Genomic DNA, 16166 nt, shown 5'->3' with positions numbered 1-16166 from the left:
CCCGTAAGTAAGAACATAAGAAATAGGAGCAGGAGTAGGCCATCTAGCCCTTCGAGCCTGCACCGCCATTCAATAAGATCATGGCTGATCTGTTGTGGCTCAGTTCCACTTTCCCGCCCTCTCCCCATAACCCTTAATCCCCTCTCTTATCGAGAACCCATCAACCCGCTTCTTAAAAATATTTAGCGAGGCAGCCTCCACCACTTCAACGGGCAGAGAATTCCAGAGATTCACCACCCTTTGAGTGAAGAAGTTCGTCCTCAACTCCGTTCTAAACCGCCTCCCCTTTATCTTGAGGCTGTGCCCCCTAGTCCTACTGTATTTTTTGAGCGGGAAGAGTCTCTCCACCTCTATCCTATCCATCCCATTCATCATCTTATACGTCTCAATGAGATCTCCCCTCATTCTTCTAAACTCTAACGAGTACAAGCCTAGTTTATTCAGCCTCTCCTCATAGCTCAATCCCCTCAACTCCGGTATCAGCCTAGTAAACCTCCTCTGCACTCCCTCCAGGGCCAAAATATCCTTGCGCAGGTGCGGCGCCCAAAAATGCACACAGTACTCCAGCTGCGGCCTCACCAATGCCCTATACAGCTGCAGCAAGACCTCCCTACTTTTATATTCAATCCCCCTCGCTATGAAGGCCAGCATCCCATTCGCCTTCCTGACCACCTGCTGCACCTGCAAGCTGGGTTTTTGCGACTCATGCACAAGGACCCCGAGGTCCCTCTGCACCGTCGCCTGCTGCAGTTTTTCGCCACGTAAGTAATAGTCCTTCCTACCATTCTTCCTACCAAAGTGGACCACCTCACACTTGCCAACATTAAATTCCATTTGCCATTTCCTGGCCCATTCGCCCAGCCTATCTAGATCCTTCTGCAGACTCTCCACACCCTCCGCACAATTTGCCTTTCCCCCAATCTTGGTGTCATCAGCAAATTTCGACACCCTGCACTCGGTTCCCTCCTCCAGATCATCTATATAAATGGTAAATAGCTGAGGCCCCAGCACCGACCCCTGGGGCACTCCACTAGTCACCAACCGCCAATCCGAATAGCACCCATTGACCCCCACTCTCTGCCTCCTATTTGACAACCAATCCTCTATCCACGCTAACACCCTACCCCCAACTCCACGTCCCCTGACCTTCTGCAATAACCTCTTGTGAGGTACCTTGTCAAATGCCTTCTGAAAATCCAGAAAGACCACATCCACCGGCTCTCCTCTATCCACCGCCCTAGACACATCCTCATAGAACTCCAGTAAATTTGTCAGACACGATTTCCCTTTAATGAATCCGTGCTGCGTCCGCTCTATCAAGCAATTCCCTTCAAGATGCCTCGCAATTTCCTCCTTAATGACGGATTCTAACATTTTACCTACCACAGACGTTAAACTAACCGGCCTATAATTCCCCGCCTTTTGCCTGGCACCCTTCTTAAACAACGGCGTAACATTAGCCGTTTTCCAATCATCCGGCACTTCCCCGGAATCCAGCGGCGTCTGGAAAATAACCACCAAGGCATCCACTATCACCTCCGCCATTTCTTTCAGAACCCTCGGATGCATTCCATCCAGTCCTGGGGACTTGTCCACAATCAGCCCCTCCAGTCTGTCGAGTACCGCCTCTCTAGTAACAGTAATGTCATTAAGACCCTCCAGTCCTACCACCTTTCCATCGCTAACACCCGGCAAATTATTCACGACCTCCTCCGTGAAGACAGAAACAAAAAAGTTATTCAATACCTTAGCCATATCCCCATCCCCTACCACTAGGTCCCCTTTCTCATCCTCTAAAGGACCAACGTTCACCCTACCCAGCCTCTTCCTTTTTATATATTTATAAAAACTCTTGCTATCCTTTTTTATATTAAGCACTAGCCCAGCTTCATAGTTTCTCCTACCCTTCTTTATCAACTTCTTTGTCAATCTTTGTTGACATTTAAACCTCTCCCAATCCTCTTCTCGCCCACTACTCTTAGCTACTCTAAATTCCTCCGCTTTTAGTTTAACACTTTCCTTCACCTCCTTCGTTATCCACGGCTTATTACCTCTCCTCCTACTATCCTTTTTGACCATCGGAATAAATTTCTGCTGAGCACCAAGAAAGATCTTATTAAACCAGCTATATTCATTAGCCTCCCGGCAACTAACCTTACTTTTTGCAAAATTAATTTGTCTATCCTAACCATGATTGCAAACATTTAGACAAGACCATGTAAGTGTTGTCTTAAGTTCAAATACCTCCCCCACCCTTTCTGGATGTACATTTGATCTGAACTCTGACCTGCATTCCCTTAAATTAGCTTCTGATTTAAGCTAATTGGTTTTCCAAGAAGCTTCTTGGAAAACCAATTTATCGTAATGTTTTTATGCAGGACATCAAAACACTTCATAGCCCAAGAGTTGGAAATGCTGAAATGTGTCAATTTATGGAAGTTCATAATTTAGTTCCCATTGGACTGTGGCATCAGTTCACTGGATTTGAAAGATTTAGATTTTCCAATATATAGTAGCTCAGTCCCACGTACATTAAAATAAAGAATCTTCTTTCTTGAAAATACATGATTGATTTATCTTGTTTAATGTTATCATTTCAACAAATTGTTGCTCACCACTATCACCTTCTAAAGGGCAATTTAGGATGAACAATGTTAGCCTAAGCAGCGATGTTCACATCCCATGAAATCAAAACCATATTTGGCAGAAACATAGAACGAAGGTTTGTTTTGCTGTCCCAATGTAGTAGCAAGATAAGTCATTAACCTACCCTTAGGCCAAGAGCACAAGTACAATCAGTTCCAGGTCAATAATTTTAAGAGAGATCATTATCGGTTAGGGATGGATAATTGGGGAAGATAATGGAAAAGACTATATTCATGTTCAGCCATGTCATTCCCTAAATCCATCTGTTCTTTCGCTACATCACTCAGCACCTTGAAAAGACAGCTCCCTTAAACTTATTTGTGATCAAGTCCTTTGTTAAAGATATATAAATGAATGATGTTGATGTTGGGATTGCTTTTCCCATCTTCATTCTAGGGCGGACAGATAGTGATGCTTGTGGTGACTAGCCCTCAGAACCACTTGCAAAAGAGTCTAAGTAAATCTTTCTGCACTGACTTGTATCAAATTTGTACACTTTCAGCTTTGAAGTTCAATAACCAAGTTCAACACTTTAGACAGAGCATTTTACAAATCTCAAAAATGAGAATATCCTTTGGTATCTGCATGTAAAGCAGTTAACATCTTTTATTTACCATATTATAATTGATGCTCCCATCAGCAGTGAATTAGAAGTCACACACCTTAGAACAAGTTAGGTTGGTTGTAATTTTAGAAATGTCACCATTTCCATCACAGTTATTTTTATTGAAACACGGTTCCTAGATTTTGCATTTTCAAATTTCATTACTCATCATTAATTGTATATAACAGGTTGAAAACAGTATTTAAAAAATGATCATCCTGTTCTTATAACATGACATTTCCTTTTAGAAACTATTGTGCTTTTATGATTCACACCAATTCTATGAGCTAACTACGGTCTATTAGCATAAAGACCACTGGAAATTTAATGTCCTACCTTTGTAAGAGCTGCCACCCTCTGTGCCAGCTCTGCTTCTACTTCTGGTAGTGTTTCTGCCTTTCTCAGAGTTTGCTGTAACTTTTGTTCAGCTAATTCCAGCCGTTCTTGCAACTGACGATTCTTCTCTTCACTCTACATTTTTAAAGTATTAACATTTAACCATCTCAACTCCAGAATAACTTCATTTTTTGTCGTTTAGCAATTTGTTAGGTCACTTCAATAACGATCGGAAAAAGTCTAAATGCTGATAAAAACAGAGCTTGGGGTCTGCAGTTGACCAGGTAATAGCATTTCAACATATCTTAGAATCCCTACAGTGCGGAAAAAGGCCATTTGGCCCACCAAGTCTGCACTGACCACAGTCCCACCCAGCTCCTATCCCCCCACATATTTACTCTGCCAGTCCTTGACAGTGAGACACAATTTAGCATGGCCAATCAATCTAACCCGCACATCTTCGAGAGGAAACCAGAGCACCCGAAGAAAACCCACGCAGACGCAAGGAGAAAACTCCACACAGCGACCCAAGCCAGTAATCGAACTCGGGTCCTTGGCACTGTGAGGCAGCAGTGCTAACTACTGTGTCACCACGTCTCAGCTTTGTTCAGTGGTAGCATTCTCATCTGAGTTAGGAGATTGGGGTTTCAAGTTCCATGTCAGGATTTAGGCACATAATCAAGGCTGGAATTTCAGCAGTACAGAAAGGTTGCCACATCAAGGTATTAAACCAAAGCCCCATTACCTACTCTGGCGGACGTAAAAACATTCCCTGTCACTATTCAAAGAACCTCCTGAACCCACGCCAACTCACTGTGTTAGCATGCATCTGCTGTTTCCCCCTACCTTTATATCCCCTTGCTGAGATGCAGAATTATCTGCTCCCAAATTATAAAATGGGCCTTATCAGATTGAGTACAGTTAACTCCTCTACTGTACCATCAATCTTTATTCAAAGCACGAAGAAAGCGTATGATAAATGAGTTAAGCATTTGTTGCTGTATCTTCGGCTCAACTAAGAAACATTGAATTAGATTGCAACCATAAATATACAGCATTATGAATTGTTTCATTTCAGAAATGTTCAGATCTTTCAAGAGTTAAACCTCTACTGGAATATTAACAGGAAGTGACTTTATGGCTAATTCCGCATGTCAAGCAGTAAAACTGCAAACGTGCCAGAGATCAGAGTTGCAGTTTGCTATTTCTGGGCACAACTACAATTTCTAAACATAGAAACTGCTGAACAGCTTCTGAAAAGGAAGAAAATATTAGCATTTCAGGTATGCATCCTTTTAGAACCCCATAAAGGAAATAAACCTGAAACACTGAAGACCTTTTTTATTTTTATTGATGCTGACAGGTTAGCTGTGAATGTCCATTTGTGTTTTTTAATATTGATCCTATGCTTAAAGGAAAGGAAATTTGTACAGCCAGTCGTGCTTCAATTTGATACTGCAGTATCACTTTTGCCTATAATTTGATTCAGTTTTAAATGACTATTAAATTTGTATGCATTCAAGTAATCCTATAATAAAGTAAAATTCTCCAAGATAATCACAAAAGCACAAGACAGTGAAAGAAGCATTTAGTAGGGGACAAATATATTTGAACTTCAAAAACTCAAACTCATCAACTTCAGCCTTCAATTATTATTTTTAACATATAAAGCCATATTTTTAAAAGAAACATGTGGCATCCCCATTACTGACACCATTCCTTATAATTTTGTCTTCCCTCAATGTTTTATTCTGAATAGGTAGATACAAGCACAGCAGTACAATCTGACAGCATTTCATTTCTGACTTATACAAATACCTGTATGTACAACGCATCTTTATTGGCCAGTTCATTTTCAAGTTTATCATTGAGATCATGTACAGATGTGGATTCACGTTGTGCGTTGAGGTAGCGTTTTTCAAGAGTTGTTATTCTTTCCTCCATATCATCTTTCTGGGCCATGGCCTATTAGGAACGGAACATGAGGAACGGTCAATGCTTGTTCAATACCCTTATTATTCCCCATCTCAGGCAAAAACAATCTGTGTCTAAATTAAATGTCATGTTCCTAAAAAGAAACCTTAAAAAAAAAACTTTGATTTTGTTTAAAGTTCAGATCTACTAAACCTGCCATGGATATGTCAATGATAGCGCTCACTGGTTTTGCTCAGTTCGTGAGAGCCCAATGCGCTCACCTCTCACCTTTTCCCCCTCTAGCCAAATATGGGCCCCATAAACTGTGGAGTGAACTGTCAGTGAATCGTGGAGTATTCCATGGATGGTCAAAACAATTTGATTATCCACTTTGGCTTTTTAACTTGCATTCATCTTTACTACACACTATAACATGCTGTTCATCCAGTAGATTAAAAAATTAACTACTATTCCTTCCAATGGCAAGAGGCCAAAACCAACAATGGCTGGATGAGCAAGTGTGTTGGATTTTCAGTTTGTTAAATAGATACAAAAGATGGAATTTATAACAACTAGTTATTTGCTATAATTTTAGTTTGTAAATATAGCAGTGCTTTTTTTTTTAAATCATGTTCAACTTTTGCAAACATATTACCAGAAATCCATACAAACGTATCATGTTTGAGCTGACTTTACCTTAGAATTCTTACCTCACGCAAATCCCGCTGAAGTTTAGTGTTCATTTCCTCAGACTTAATTAAGTCTTTGCGGGCTGTATCCAGATCCTCTTCAAGTTCTGACACCCTACCAGAGAGAGCAGCCAGTCGATCCTTTAACTGTCCTTGCTCCTTGTTTTGTTTTTCTATCGTCTCCTGAAGCTCTATTACTTTAATCGAATCTTCATCATGGCTTATGGAACAATTAGAAAATCTCTGCTAAAACAACGGCACAGAAATGTAACCTTTTAAACAAGAAAACTGATGTGAATTCCCCACCTATGAAAATGCAAACATGTAGAAATAATACAAAATTAACTGCTGAGTGAGACTGTGGAATGTCTATGTTCTTGGTCATGTAAAGCATCTCAAGGACGTTTGATTCAAATCTTAAATTGTCTTGCAGGTGGTGTCATAAATATGACTGCTGTCAAGAGGATCCAAATGAAAAACTGTCTGAATATATCTCTCTATCTGCATGGAGAGTTTTTCAAGCTGCATAGTCTTGACACAAACTTAGTGACAGTTAATATGTATGCAAGAAATACAAATATTTGAAGAACACACCACATACCAGCTTTTTACTCTCACCCCCATTCTGCCCTATCAATCTGCTTACATTTTATTTGATTTTATCTGGTAGACACATGAACATATTTTTGCACATCACCAACCACAAGCCCCTTTGCACACCAGAAGCATTACTCACATGTACATCATTATTCCACGATGCTGGGCAAACCTATAATATAACCTCAGACTGTGAGCCGTAGTTATAAACTATCCACTTCACTCCTGCAGTACAAGAGGTAATTCCTTTGTACCCAATAAATCACAACTTTCACGTCAATTCCATGTATCTATTATTTCATGATATGATTAACAAAAGGACGTAAATACAAAGTGCAGCATAAAAATTGATGTTTAAAGACTTGTACCATGCCATTTGTGCTTGGTATATTTTCACCGTCACGATTTCCATCCTCTAGTGGATCTGTTGCTTTCTTCAGAGGTGTGTTTTGCTCTTTAAATAGGGATATCTGAAACAAATTATAAAGTAAAATTAGTTATGCAAAACAGGCAGCTTTCCAAAAGTTAATAATGTCAAAATAAAGCTGTTATGAATACATTAGTTGTCATGGCAGTGGTTGAAAAGCTCAGCAACTGTGTATCTTGCTTGGAGGGTGATATAGCCGAAGATTTTATTCTCAAGTGCCAGGTTCAAGATCTTACAGCATTTCCGGCAGTTCCAAGTACTGAATTTGAAAACAGAAATGAGCTAATTGCAATGATCACCCCAATACATGGACGAGCCAGTGCTGAAATTAGAATTGAATGCACCCAATAGAGAGAAACTGAAACCTCAGTAACCACTCACAAATACCTTCCCACTGCATAACACATTTTTCATATTGATTCTTGGGGTGTGGGTATAGCTGGCAAGGCTAGCATTTATTGCCCATCCCTGGCAGCTATTGCCTTGGTGGTGCTTAACCACTTAAACCGCTGCAATCCGGGTGGTGTTGGATATACACACACCATACCATTAGTAGGGTGCTCCAGGATTTTGACCCTCAGGTTAGGATTGAGAGAGACTTGGAGAGGAACTTGCAGGTAGTAGTGTTCTCACGTGTCAGCTATTCTCATCCTTCCAGATGACTATTGCTGTACGTTTCCACAAATTTGTACACTTTACAGTTATATTTTAAACTGCAATGCAAAGAAATTATCGCCAATATATTATGAATTTGGCATTGTTATAGTTCATTAGATAACTTCAAGAAAACACAACATAAATACCTACCTCTTTCTCTCTAACTACTATTTCTTCTTCTAAAGCACTAACTCTTTCTAGTGCTACTCGTAACCGCTCTCGTACCTAGAAAACAGCAACAAAATTACATTGGACAAGTCAGCACTCAACATACGCCAATATGGTTTAAAACATTAATTGGATTACTCATACATCAATAATGTTGGTTTCCTGACTTAGGTTGGGCAAGAGGTGTGGGAGTAATTAAACCACTACTATGTAACATAGACATTTACCAAGTTCACAGAGAAATTCAATTATATGATAGACCATTTACTATAATGGTTTTGCCATGTTAATCTGATTTATAACCTTCAAGTTAGACCTGCCTAAAACTCTTGCACTACCAATGTTTATATTATAAATCTCCACCTTGTCATCAAATCCCTTCAGATAGAATACTCCATTCCTCTATTTCTGGGCTTTGATTGATTTTCTGCATTTGTTCACTCTATAGCCAGCAACAGAAACTTTCGATGAAACAGTTGCATTGCATATTTATGGTTGCACCAATGTGCAATATCGTAATTGAAATAATAATGCACTGCCCATTTCTGCTTCTTTAAATCTTAAAAATCTTTTAAAACTCATCTCTCTTTGGCTAATCTTTTGGTGGCTTGTTAACCTCCCACTTGTTCGGTATCCGTTTTGCTGCAGAGTACGTAAGGATGTTCTTTCTATTAAAGACCATTTGTTTGTAAATGCAAGTTGCTATTGAATACCCTACACAACTTTTAGAAGTTAATAATAACTGCTTCAACTACTAACCAAATATTTTGATAAACACATACAAAAATGAAGTCAAAACATGCCAGCAGTCTTGCAATTTTGTAACAAGTTTTGTTGCTGGATGATAAAATTACTTATTAAAGGCGCATAACGAACTTCTAATGCATTTGAAATCCTTTGGGTTGAAGGCATTTTCTAACAGACATGCACAAGTTTACACAATTCATCCATCATCTTTCCTAAATTCTCCCAAATTTATAAAACTGGGGAAGGTGAGGGGGAAAAAGAGAAAAAGTCGGAAAATACATGCAATTCCCAATTACCTCTTTCCTCTCTAGACAGACCGTAAATGCTATTTATCAAATTTGTATTTATACAAGAAAAGGAGTAGGCTACACAGCACTCAAGCACACTTTGCCCATCAGCAAGTTCACGGTTGATCAATTGCATCTTCATTCTCCTGTCCAATGCGTGGGCCAATTCCCTTCCATGTCCAAGGGTCAATCTTAGGTGATGAAAATACTGAATGACTGAGTAGTTCCAGCTCTTTAGGGTAAAGAATTCCAAAGATTCACAACTTCATGTGAAGAAATATGGCATCTCAATCCCGTTATTATTCTTTCATGGAATGTGGACACTGCTGGCAACGCCAGCATCTTCTGACTATCCTTAATGACAGTGAGAAGTCTCACACCACCAGTTTAAAGTCCAATAGGTTTATTTGGTAGCACAAGCTTTCTGAGCGTTGCTCTTTCTTCAGGCGAGTGAAGACTTCTGTTCACAAACAGGGCATACATAGACCCAGACTCAATTTACAAAATAATGGTTGGAATGTGAGTCTTTACAGGTAAAGACAATGCGAGTGGGGAGAGGGTTAAGCACAGGTTAAAGAGCTGTGAGTTGTCTCAAGCGACGACAGTTAACAAGATTTTGCAAGTCCAGGCAAGTCGTGGGAGTTGCAGATCGTGTGGCACGAACCCAAGATCCCAGTTGAGGTCATCCCTGACAGGAAGGGGACACAGGAAGTGTCCCCTTCCTGTCAGGGATCACTTCAGCAGTCAAGGGCATTGAGCCTCTGATCTTCGGGTAAGCGTTCTCCAAGGCATCCTTCACGACACAGAATCACCAAGCAAAAACTGATAGCCAAGTTCCGCACACGAGGACGGTCTCAACCAGGATCTTGAGTTCGTGCCACACTATCTGCAATCCCCATGACTTGCCTGGGCTTGCAAAATCTCTAACTGTCCTGGCTTGAGACAATTTACAGCTCTTTAACCTATGCTTAACCTCACTCCACTCGCATTGTCTGCGCCTGTAAAGATCTGATTACCTGTAAAGACTCACACTTCAACCATTATCTTGTAAACTGAATCTAAATCTATGTATGCCCTGTTTGTGAACACAACTCTTGACTCACCTGAAGGAGCAATGCTTTGAAAGCTTGTGCTACCAAATGAAGCTCCTGGACTTTAACCTGGTGTTGAGACTTCTTACTGTGCTTACCACAATCCAATGCCGGCATCTCCATATCATGGCTATCCTTAATGACTCTTAAGGTGGGGGTAAGCTGCCTTTTCATACCACTGCAGTCCATCTCGTGTAGGTACACTGCTGTTAGGAAAGGTGTTGCAGGGTTTTGATCCAGCAACATTGAACTGCAATATAGTTACAAGTCAGAATGATGTTGGGCTTGGAGGGAAACCTACAAGCGATGTTAGTTTTATCCTTTGCAGTGGGAGAGGACAAGGGTTTGGAAGATACTGCTGAAGGAGGTTTGGTGAATTGCATCTTGTAGATGGTACACACTTCTGATACTTTGCTTCAATGGTGTTGGAAGTGGAAGTTTAAAGTCATGCATAATGGAATGCTTCAGTATCCGGGGAGTTAAGAGTGGTATGGACATCAGCATTTATGCACATCTCTTCTTATAATGGAGGGAGGATCTTTGGTGAAGATGAAGTCGACTGGACTAGGAATCTGCCTGGAGGATCTTCTGCAGTGATATCTGGGTGCCAAGATGATTGGTATCCAACAAGGACGCCATCTTCCGTTGTGCTAGGTAATGACTCCAAGTCAGTGGCTAGCTTTTAACTAAGCATCATCGAACAGCCTTACTGCTGTGTGGGTGCCGCATGAGAGAGCTCTTGATGACATCTTCCATCACTTTGCTGATGATCAAGAGTACGCTTATGGAATGGTAATTGTTTGAATTGGATTTGAACATTCCGGGTCATTTTTTCATTATGCAGAGATACTTTACACACAGAAAAAAACATTGATATGCTCCCATGGATCCGTCAGTTGCTCACTGAAAAAAGGAAATTTTATATGGGGCAGCCCTCCCTAACAGCACTGTGGGCGTTCCTACGTCACGTTGACTGCAGCGGTTCAAGGCGGCAACTCACTGCCACCTCTGATGATAAATCGGTATGGGCAATAAATGCTGGCCTAGTCAGCTCTGCACATTGAAACCCTTCTCAAAAGGGGAGATCATGGAGAAGTAGAAATATTTAGAAAAGGAATGCCAAAACAAGAACCAGAGGCCAATTTCGGATGAAGTGCATCTGGGAATAGAGAAGGGGTTGCAGGTAGTCTGTGGGGCTAGAAGAAGTTATATTTGGAGAGACAAGGCCATGTAAGGATTTGAACACAAGGATTAGGAACAATGGGCAAATTTACCTTCACTTTGTAATCTTTAAAAAAGTAACCAAATTACCATCCATTTCAGGACCACAAATTGTTATGATGATCAAACTCACTTATGACCAGAGGCTAAATCTCAGGTGCATGCAATCCATCCATTATAAAACTAGTGTTCTTCAACTCCTGCTCTCAATGGCAAAACTAAAGAACAAAAGCCTGTACACAGATTGAATGAAAGTAAATTTGACTTACTTCCCCGCACCCCCTGAAAGCTTTATAAGCCCAAGTGCAAATGACAATACTGCAGTGCTGTTAATATCTAATAACAACTTGCATTTAAACAGCACCTAAACAGCAGTACTAAAGCATCCCAAGGCTTTTCACAGGAATAGACAGACAAAAAATGGAACTGAATCAAATAAATTTTAAGGTTAGTTGTCTAAAAGCTGGTCAAAGGGATTGGTTTTGAGCCACATTTTAAAGAAGCAGAGAAAAGACAGATGCAAAAGAGATTAGGGAGAGAAATCCAATGTTTGAAACTTAGACTGCCAAAGGTACAGCCAACAAAAGTAGGCAAAGGAAGCAGGAGATGCACAAGAGGACAGAATTGGAGGAAGACATAACCCATGAGGAGATGTAGGGCTGGAGGTTACAGAAATAGAGAGCAAGGCCACGGGTGGATTAGAGCACATGGATAAGAATTTTAAAAAATCTCTGGTGGACCAGGAGCAAATATAAGTATGGGGTAATTGGTGAATTTGACCTGGTGAGAGTTAGGATATGGGCAGTAAAGTGAGCTTAAGCTAATGGAGAATGTAAGTTGTAAAGTCAGTCACAAGATGAATCTTTCAACTTTTTCAGGTAGTGAGAAGAGGTGGTAGACGGAAATTCTAATTCTTAGCTCTCGCCCCTCTTACATCCCTCAGTACCTGACTGAACAACATTTGGCTAATTGATAAAAGAACAGGTTCCTGAGGTTAAATTGCTGTCCTTTTCCCATCTCCCTACACTCTTCCAGGTTTGTAAATTGCACCCCCATAGACTAAAATATTTGACTGAAGATTTAGAGTCGCACTTTCAGGTCCGTTGTAGTAAAGATGACATTGTCTGATCATTTTCTTTACATATCACAATATGAGATACTGGAGAAGCCAAACTCCTCATGGTGAAATTTACTGTCTGGAACAATTTGATGTGCAGAAATACAATACCTTTTCATCTAATGCTTTGTGGTGTTCAAATAATGATTTGAGTGCTTTGAGAACTTCTACTTCACTGGATACGCCTGCTGGTGACTGAGCTTGCCTCTTTACTACTGTCATTCTGAGTGACCGCTCATGTCTGGAAACAAGGCATTCGAGATGTTCTAAAAGCAGCTACAAAAGAAATAACAAAAATTGGAATGATACAATACTTCAACACTTTCAAAATATGCTACTCGTGTTACAGTATAACTACTGAAACCACAGAATCCATTTGTCACAATGAATCATTCCCCTATTATAATTATCTAATTTTGTAGACTCCCCCTAGCAGCAATTAAATGAAGAAAGTGCATTCGCATGGTAGATTTTGTACTCAAGCAGTCAGGGTTCTTCACTACTGGCTAATCGATTGACAGCAATTAGGAAAAAGAACTGATAGCAGCAGGAACATACTCGTGACAGTTTTCCCTCCAGCCTGAAAGCAGTTCCACGGATCCAAAAAGTCTTTTAACACCTTGTATAAATAGCTATTAGTGTTCACCATGGTGATGAATAGAGGGAAAAATTCAACAATATACAATTTACAGCAAGACTCAAGGGATCAGGGAAGTCACCAGCTCCTTCCAGCTCCCAGAAAAGTCACTCACCTCCACTGATCTCTGTTTCATTATGCAGCAGCCAAAAATAGTCCTCACTGCAGTATCTGCTTAGATCAGTTCAATCAGCACAAAACAGACATAGGGTTTTTCTGATCGGTGTGACTGAATATCACTTAAACACTAAGTTATGGTTATCAATGGTCATTAGCAGCTAGATAGAAAGTTTGAAAGTAATACAGTTAAATTCCTCATCAATTACTCTATTTGACACACTAAAATTGCATAACTAGTTCAATTAGTCAACAAACTTGAAACAAATCTAGCAGAATCCTCAGCTAATAAATATTTGTGCAGTTTGAGCCTTGAAAATCCATAACAATACATCTCTATAAATGAAAGTATTTTAAAACTTGCAACATGTTTGGTTTGGCCTCTTCCCAAGGAGTAGCACCACTATGTCAGTTAACAAGACCAAATACAAACATCCTGTATCATTTAATCTTACTTTTAGAATCAGAGACAGTTTGCCAAGTAAAATGTTGGTAGCTATGGTTATCCAACAACTAATGTTCCATTTTTAGTCTTGGAATACAAAAATAAGGAATCTACCATCTTTTGACAAATTAGAACAAAAGAATGCCTTCTTTTAAAATAATTGCCTAGTATGCTAGTGTACTGTAAGATCTACAAATAGCAGCTGCATTAACATCCTCAAGGCTAATTGTAAATTAAACAAACTAATGATATATTCAGAGTTACCCGTGTGTTATTTCTTTCCGCTTTCAGTTCAGAAATTTCTTCTTCTCGTTCCAGTAGATGCTCTCTGCATACGTTCAATTCTTTTGTAAGTGCTGCAAACTCCTGGAAAATATATAACCAGATTGGTTTAAATTTAGACATTTGTTGCTTAAACTACTATATAAAACAGAAAAATCTAGCTCTCTTTCTGTTCTGCACCAAGTATCAGAAGGTAAAGTGTGTCTAGTTACTAGAGATTGGTGACAAACCCTAGCAAATGCAAACTTCAGATCAAATAGATGGAGTCAACTGTAAGCAATAACTACTGTAAATGGCACCAAATTGATGGCTGTACTCAGAATTTAATCATTAGTTTGAAGGTAGGTCCATTTTGTTTCTCCTTCCTTGAATTTTCTATTCTCCTGCCCTAAAAATGTTCATGCCTTTCTTGCAGGTAATTCGAGCTGTCAGCAGCACTTCAGTATATCAACCCAAGTGGTCACCTTTCAGTGAGGTGCATAAATAGTAAAACATCAACACGCTATCACTGCAAGCTAAACATTCGCTCACCTGACGTGGACAATATGAACATCCCAGCAAAGCATCAGAAACTAACCAGGGGCCATAACTTCAATCCAGGGAATTGCATTTTCTTCTTCCCACCCCCCCCACTTGAGATCAGCTTCTAGCACCAGCAAAAAAAACAAAATGCAACGGCCTTTAAATTATTTTAGAAAATAAGTGCTTTTAATGGAGTGATCTTAAATTCCAGTCTCCACTATTTATCTCATACTGTAATTTCAGCAGCAATGCATTTTAGGCAGTGATGTTTTATGAACTACAGCTAAAGTTTCAAAACTACAAATGGAAAAAGGCTTGAACATCAAGTAATACATAGCAAAATCCATCAGATGATTGGTCTTGCATGGCAGAAATTCAGAAAGGAGAGAGCCCTACGTCGTAGAAGCTGACCCATTTCATTCATGTGATAACAGTGCACATCCTGCTGGATAGTAAGACAAAAACGCACCATTGACTTTTGCCCGTTCAGCATGAGTTGTCGAACTATGAGTTGAGCACAGTACTGCAAGATGCTTGTATATTTTCAGAAGCTAAACTGAAAAAGTCAAAGAACAAAGAACATCACAGCACAGGAACAGGCCCTTCGACCCTCCAAGCCTGCACCGACAATGCTGCCTGACTTAACTAAAACCCCTTACCCTTCTGGGGACCATATCCCTCTATTCCCATCCTTTTCATGTATTGTCAAGATGCCCCTTAAAAGTCACTACCATATTCGCTTCCACTACCTCCCCCAGCAACGAGTTCTAGGCACCCACTACTTCAAAAATCTACTTCATACATTTTCTTTAAACCTTGCCCCTCACACTTTAACCTGTGCCCCCTTCTAACTGACTCTTCCACCTTGGGAAAAAGCTTCTGACTAACCACCCTGTCCAATGCCTCTCAATCTTGTAGACTTCTATAGGTCGCCCCTCAACCTCCGCCATTCTAGTGAGAACAAAAAGTTTCTCCAACCTCTCCTCATAACGAATGCCCTCCATAATCAGACAACATTCTGGTAAATCTTTTCTATACCTTCTCCAAAGTCTCCACATCCTTCTGATAGTGTGGCAGCCAGAATTGAACACTATATTCCAAGTGCTGCCTAACTATGATTCTATAAAACTGCAGAATGACTTGCCAATTTTTAAACTCAATGCCCCAGCCAATGAAGGCAAGCATGCCATATTCCTTCTTGTCTGTCTTCTCCATCTGCATTGCCACTTTCAGTGATCTGTGTACCTGCATACCCAGATCCCTTTGCCTATCAATACCCTTAAGGGTTCTACCATTTACTATATATTTCCTATCTGTATTAGACCTTCCAAAATGCATTACCTCAAGTCCCTCAATATTCCCTGGCATATGAGCATGTATTCTGGGTTAACTCTCAGAGCTGTCTGAAAGTGTGCTGATTTTTGGAAATGACTTCGAAGCATAAATACCCTATATTTGTATAGCACTTTTATGTAGTAAAACATCTCATGTGCTTAGGAACGTTACACAAAAGCTTGGACAAAAAGGGATTGTTTTAAAGGAAGATAGGTAGAGATACGGAAAGATTCAGAGATTAAATTCCAGAGTTAAGGACGTGGGCTGCAAGGCTGGAGGAGGTGAGAGATAGGTGACGTATCAACCATGACTCAAGTGGCTGCATTC

At 40.1% G+C, this 16166-nt stretch overlaps 1 protein-coding gene across 16 annotated transcripts in view; it reads right to left on the bottom strand.

The window, feature by feature from the left end:
• The window catches only part of ppfia1 (PTPRF interacting protein alpha 1), a 155271-nt gene that overhangs the window by 69938 nt on the left and 69167 nt on the right, over positions 1 to 16166 (bottom strand). For 12 of the 16 annotated variants that reach the window (XR_013886781.1, XR_013886782.1, XR_013886783.1 and 9 more), the window contains exons 2-8: positions 13965 to 14066; positions 12613 to 12777; positions 8021 to 8095; positions 7155 to 7256; positions 6211 to 6435; positions 5405 to 5551; positions 3587 to 3721 (exon numbers count right to left, since the gene is read on the bottom strand). Coding sequence is in view for 10 of the 16 variants with exons in the window: in XM_080189934.1 (XP_080046060.1) it covers positions 3587 to 3721; positions 5405 to 5551; positions 6211 to 6435; positions 7155 to 7256; positions 8021 to 8095; positions 12613 to 12777; positions 13965 to 14066 (951 nt within the window). In the remaining 6 variants the exon portion in view is untranslated. The remainder of the gene's footprint in view (positions 1 to 3586; positions 3722 to 5404; positions 5552 to 6210; positions 6436 to 7154; positions 7257 to 8020; positions 8096 to 12612; positions 12778 to 13964; positions 14067 to 16166) is intronic. The other 4 variants (XR_013886785.1, XM_080189942.1, XM_080189937.1 and 1 more) reach the window with 1 other exon arrangement.

The sequence above is a fragment of the Carcharhinus amblyrhynchos genome, chromosome 6 (genome assembly GCF_965287045.1).
Source record: "Carcharhinus amblyrhynchos chromosome 6, sCarAmb.v2.hapA, whole genome shotgun sequence".
In the NCBI taxonomy this organism is placed as follows: Eukaryota; Metazoa; Chordata; class Chondrichthyes; order Carcharhiniformes; family Carcharhinidae; genus Carcharhinus; species Carcharhinus amblyrhynchos.
Note: the sequence above shows the minus strand (reverse complement) of the source record. Positions and strands in the feature narration are given on the sequence as shown.